Source organism: Chrysochloris asiatica, unplaced genomic scaffold (genome assembly GCF_000296735.1).
Source record: "Chrysochloris asiatica unplaced genomic scaffold, ChrAsi1.0 scaffold00186, whole genome shotgun sequence".
NCBI classification, from domain to species: Eukaryota; Metazoa; Chordata; class Mammalia; order Afrosoricida; family Chrysochloridae; genus Chrysochloris; species Chrysochloris asiatica.
Genome location: NW_006408704.1, coordinates 6,109,796 through 6,115,321, shown reverse-complemented (window position 1 = coordinate 6,115,321; position 5,526 = coordinate 6,109,796). Strand labels below are relative to the sequence as shown.

Here is a 5,526-nt window from a genome sequence, read left to right as displayed (position 1 = left end):
ATAACTGAGGCCTTGTCTATTTAAAATGCTTTCCTGAGCCTGACTAGAGTTTAGTCAAGCAGTTTCTAGGTAGGCAAAATCAGTTTGGTCCTTACATTTGCATATTTTGTTGTAATATTTGGCTGTATCTTCTCAAGCTGATCTTTGAAATTTTCTGTTCAGCAACTCATTTCTTTCATTTGCTTTAGCATCTCCACCCATGTAATTAAGGCCAGTTCCATTTTTTTTTTCTTTTTAATGTTTTATTGTGAATTATGCGATACTTTAAATGGAAGAACATTACCTTTACATTCATCCTATTGTATATCGTTTCATTGCCATAGTTACAATCCCCTCCATGCATCATCAACCAACCAAAGGGTATACCCCTGAAGGCCTGCCCCTCAGTAATCAGCACACAGTCCTTCTCCTTCCCTGAGTCCAGAGTCCCCAGCTGCTCCATCTCTCCATCTCTCTCCATCTTTAGCGTCACTGTTTCTATGGACTCCGCTCTTCTCCCTTGATGGTCCCAGGTACCTGTGCTCTTGGACTGCAAAGTCAACCATTTCCCTCCTTTTGCATTTCCAACCCTCACAGTCAGTCCTGATAGTAATTAATCACTATTGTTCCATAAGTCCTATCCCTATCTCCTTTCACCAGCCCCGCCCAGACATATTGTACAGAACTCATCAGAGATTCTACCTTCTGCCATGCCCTCTGAATCTAGGGTCCCTCTTGAAAGCTTGTAAGCCAGTCACTTCTTGCCTTTGTAGCTCCCCCATTTTGGGTAGCCAATGCCCACCCCTGTTTACCCTGTGTATGGACGGGGTGGGAATGATCCTCTTTGTAAAGATTTGTTCCCTCTTTTGAGCTACTGCATTCATAGGTGTAGGTCAAGTTCATCAAATTGCATCAGATTATTCTTTTTTTCCTTTTCTTTCTTCTTCTAGTTGAGTTCTGATCATTCAGCCATTGAAGCCAGGTCAAGTGGGTATTATCTGCAAGAGATGCATATGCCCTCTCTTCTTATCAGCTGGACCCTTCACTCTCCACTCTAATCTTCTGTGGCTATATCACTGACTCTGGGCCCAAAAGTCCCCAGGTCTTGCCATATTGCTGAAGGCCAATTCTATTTTGAGAAGGCAGCTCTGCCCTAGTTATGTTGTGAGTGCCTTCCAACCTGAGGGGCTCATCTTCTGGCACTGTATCAGACAATGTTCTAGCGCTCTTCGTTCCAGTCTATCTTAGTCTGGAAGTTCTGCTGAAACTGGTCCACCACGGATGCCCCTGCTGTTATTTACAATACCAGTGGCATAGCTTCTAGCATCACAGGAACATACAAACCACCACAGTACAACAAAGTGGTGGAAACCCCAGTGGATTTCCTTAAGCACTAGGCCACGACTACATCCATTCCAAAGCCTTCTCCTATTTCTGACTCTACTTCTTCCAACTTTGCCTTGGATTGTCACTTGCGAGCTATTAAAACTTCAGGTACTCCATAGCCAACTAGGAGGTAGAACAGAAGCACTGAACTTGTTATTAGGCCAATTAAACTGGGACATTCCATGAAATCATGATTCTAACCCTCCAGACCATGGAAACAAATCCCGTGAGGTGTTTGGATGTACAAAAGTGGCCTTGGCCACCACTCTTTTTTTAACCCCATTTCCCTCCTGTTCTGATAACAATAAATAAATTTTGTTCTCTATATGTTTGGCTTTTCTTATTTTATGTAAGTGCGATGATATAATATTTATCCATTTATAACTGACATATTTCACTCAGCACAATGTCTTCATGTTCTGTCCATACTATAGCTATACCAAAACTTCATCTGGCACTGCAGAGTAAGCACTAGACTTCTAACTGTAATGTCGACAGTTCAAACCTACCAGCTGTTCTCTGAAAACCTACACCGACTCCTCGGCACACTACAAGTACTATGTATCACATTTGCTTACTTAATCATTCGTCTGTTGATGGGCATTTAGGTTGTTCTTCCAAGCTTTTTAGCTTTTATATTTAAGTCCCTGACCCATTTTAACGTAATTTTTGTACATGGTTTGAGGTAGGTGTCCAATTTCATTGTTGGAAACCCTATATACAGAGTTGCTATAAGTCGGAACCAACTCGATGGCACTTAACAACAACAACACAAGTTTTAAAAATGGGAAGTGTGAGTCCTACTTTGTTCTTTTTAAAATTATTTTTGCTCTCCCAGGAACCCTGCAAATATATTTGAACTTTGAGATCAGTCTGTTCATTTCTGCAAGAAAGGCAGCTAGAATTCTGGTAGGGATTATATTGAAGATATAGATAAATTTAGGGAGTTTTGCCATCTCAACAATATTAAATCTTTCAATCTAGTAACGTGATATATTTCTAATTATTTAGGTCTTCTTTCATTTCTTTCAGTGATGTTTTGTAGTTTTAGTGTAAAATCTTGCACTTCTGCTGTTGAATTTACTAATAGATATTTTGTTGGACATTGATTACATTCGTCATGAAGTAGTAACCACTGCCAGATACCTGCTGTCAAATTTTCTATCACCATAATACACACTCAATGTTTCCTAAATGATTCCCCCTTCCATCTCCCTCCCACCTCTGTCAACCACAAGTGAACTTTGGTCTCTACACATTGCTGTACAAAAACTAATACTGAATTTGACAAATCTCAGATACCATTTCATGAAAAGACACTAAGTACTGACTTTTTACACAGTGAAATTCATATTTAATGTTCACAGGGTCTAAAAATGTTATGGATTGTTTTAACAGTTTCATTTACAAAGTGGACTAAATTTGGGTGAGGATTTAGATATCAGGAAAAGTATTAAGACCATCTAGTGTACCTGATCAAAGGAACAAGAGCTTTACAAACAAGTACATTTTTGCAAAACATAAACTCCCATGATAGCTCTGTGTGACACTGCCTTCAGCCCCCCATTTCAAAAGTCCCTGGAGGGAGAGTCCCATGTACCTTGAAAGCCTTGTTGGTGTCTGCGGGCATGGCCAGGGCTGCGCCTGTCATCTGCTCCTGCATCACTCGTGACTGGTCAGCAGCTGCAGTACAAGACACACACACACACACACACACATGAGTGACCAAGCTCAGCAAGGACCCAAGGACCCTCAGGGAAAAGTGGTCCTTAAATGACATTTATAGGCCCTCAGAGATGGACTAGAGAGCTGTAAGACAGGTCCACCAACCTGCCCTGCCAATCTCAGGCTGTGATCTTGGAAAAGTCACTTTACTTTTCATGCACAAAAGACAGGGAGCGCTAAAGTTTATTTCAATTCTAAACAATAACAACAGTCACCAATTGTCAAGTGACTATTACATGCCAGGCCCTGCTGGCACAGCAGGCTAAACTATGGGCTGCTAACGGTGAGGTCAGTGGTTCAAGCCCACCAGCCACTCCACGGGAAGAAGGCTGTCTGTTTCTGGAAAGATTTAGTCTCAGAAACCCTACAGAGCAATTCTACTGTGTCCTATAGGGCCACTAGAAGTTGGAATCAACTTGGTAATAGTGGGCTTTGGCTTCTGGTTGTATGTTTTACTTCAGTGACTTCTAAACAGCAACTCTGCAAGTTAACTACTGCTGTTGCATGCCACTGGGTCAGTTGCAACTCACAGGGACTCTATAGGGTTTCTGAGGGCAGCTGGTGTGTTTGAACTGTTGATCCTGTGGTTACCAGTCCCGTGCTTATCCTACAGTGCCACATGTTAACTATAAGGTCCTATTTTACACATCTGCTAGTCAGAGAGCAGCTCAATGATCAAGCCAGGCTTTCTTTTAGGCTTAGCAACTTGACTTACACGCTGATGCTGCACCCCTCACGTAAGGGAACCGGACTTTGGGAAACCGAATATATCCCCAGTGATTCAGGGAGAATCCAGGTCTTGGACTGACCCCTGGAAATTTTAACACTCTCTCAGAGTACCTCAGAAACTTAAATACAATTTTAAGGAACAAAGCACTTTACGAGGGGGCTTCAAACATTTGTGGGAAAATTCCATTTAGCTTTTTATTCCATTTTTCCACAAACTTTTCGACATCCCCCAGTGTTTGACTGTGCTAACAAACAGTATAACTTCCATGGTTGTATGGCCCTGGCACAGATGATTCATCCCTTGAGGAAAACAAGAATTATTCACTTGTTTCACTTGGCAAGCTTCTTACCATTATCTTGGCCCAGAATTAGAGAATAAATGCTCCGAAGCCCAAAAACATTGAGGAAGTACCAGGACGCAGAACTCACCCTAACAAGACAAAAGTGAAAGCCATGTTTTTGTAGTTATTTCAGAGATGAAGGCAAGCCACAATTTTCTACCATCCCAAATTGCTTGGCATATACAAAGAGGATATGTTATTGCTGTTGTGAAATGATGTCAAGTCTGTTTTGACTCAGTGATTCTGTGTAGGATTTCTGAGGAGTGGATGGTGGGTTTGAACTGTTGACCTTCTCCAGTGCTAATCCTACAGTGCCACACCAGGACTCCAAAGAAGCTACAGATTTAGCCAAAGCACAACCAAAGAAATACAAATTGCTAAGGCAGTCTTATAATACACTACAGCTCTCTTGGAAAACTGCTATGTAATACACTTTTTTTTTTTTTAACTTTTTGTGTAGGTAAATTGAGTGAAGGTTTAGAGTTTCATCAGTTTTATAATCACCACATCATATACCTTGCTTCATTACAATAACTGCAATCCCTTCCACATACCAACAGTTAATAGTATTTACCTCTCTTTACTTTAACACTGCATTCCTTCTGTGTTTCCTGCTACCTTCATCTTTCCTCTGCTATCCTCCCTTTGTTGTACACTGCCTACTCTGTCAACCATGTTAACATGTGTTAACATGTGTTAACATGAGCCTGCGAGTAATATTCCTTTCCCCCTACACCCCATAATCATCATAGTTTCTTTTATCAAGAAAACATCCTCTTTAGTTTTTTACAACATGGGTCTCTTATAGTATTTGCCTTTTTCACTGACTAATTTTACTCAGCATAAAGCCTTCCAGGTTCATCCATGTGTGACAGACTCATTTGTCTTCCTAGGGAGTGAGCTCCTAACTGGTGGTGACTTTGTATCAAGGAATGTCATCTTGAGTTACTGCATTCTTTCTTTCTGCACATGGGCTTTCAAAGCATTATTTTTATACTAAAAACAACACACATTTGTTAAGCAAAACAAATGTATACTATTCAGAACGACATAAAATAAAAACTGACATTCTGTCCTGAATCCCATTCTCTTGTGGAATCACCACTGATGTATGGGTGTGTTCCCTATTTACACAGAATGATTTGAGGTGATCTACAGGGAACACCTGCAATACTGAGAACTGTGGCTGCTAGGACAGTTATTCCAAGTTTTAAACTTTACCATGAAGCTTTCTATGGGTTCCCACTCTGCCCACATAAAAGAAATATATTTGCATATATTAAAAACTACAAGGAAAAGGATGATGCTGAAGGAGGAAGTCCAAGGTGCCTTGAAGGGACTGGTGAAGAACAAGGCACCAGGAACT

General features: G+C 40.9%; 1 protein-coding gene across 1 annotated transcript in view; it reads right to left on the bottom strand.

Moving 5' to 3' along the window:
* The window catches only part of EMC3 (ER membrane protein complex subunit 3), a 46,002-nt gene that overhangs the window by 13,784 nt on the left and 26,692 nt on the right, over positions 1-5,526 (bottom strand). Inside the window, exons 6-7 of the mRNA XM_006872191.1 lie at positions 4,170-4,249; positions 2,966-3,048 (exon numbers count right to left, since the gene is read on the bottom strand). Of these exons, the coding sequence (XP_006872253.1) occupies positions 2,966-3,048; positions 4,170-4,249 (163 nt within the window). The remainder of the gene's footprint in view (positions 1-2,965; positions 3,049-4,169; positions 4,250-5,526) is intronic.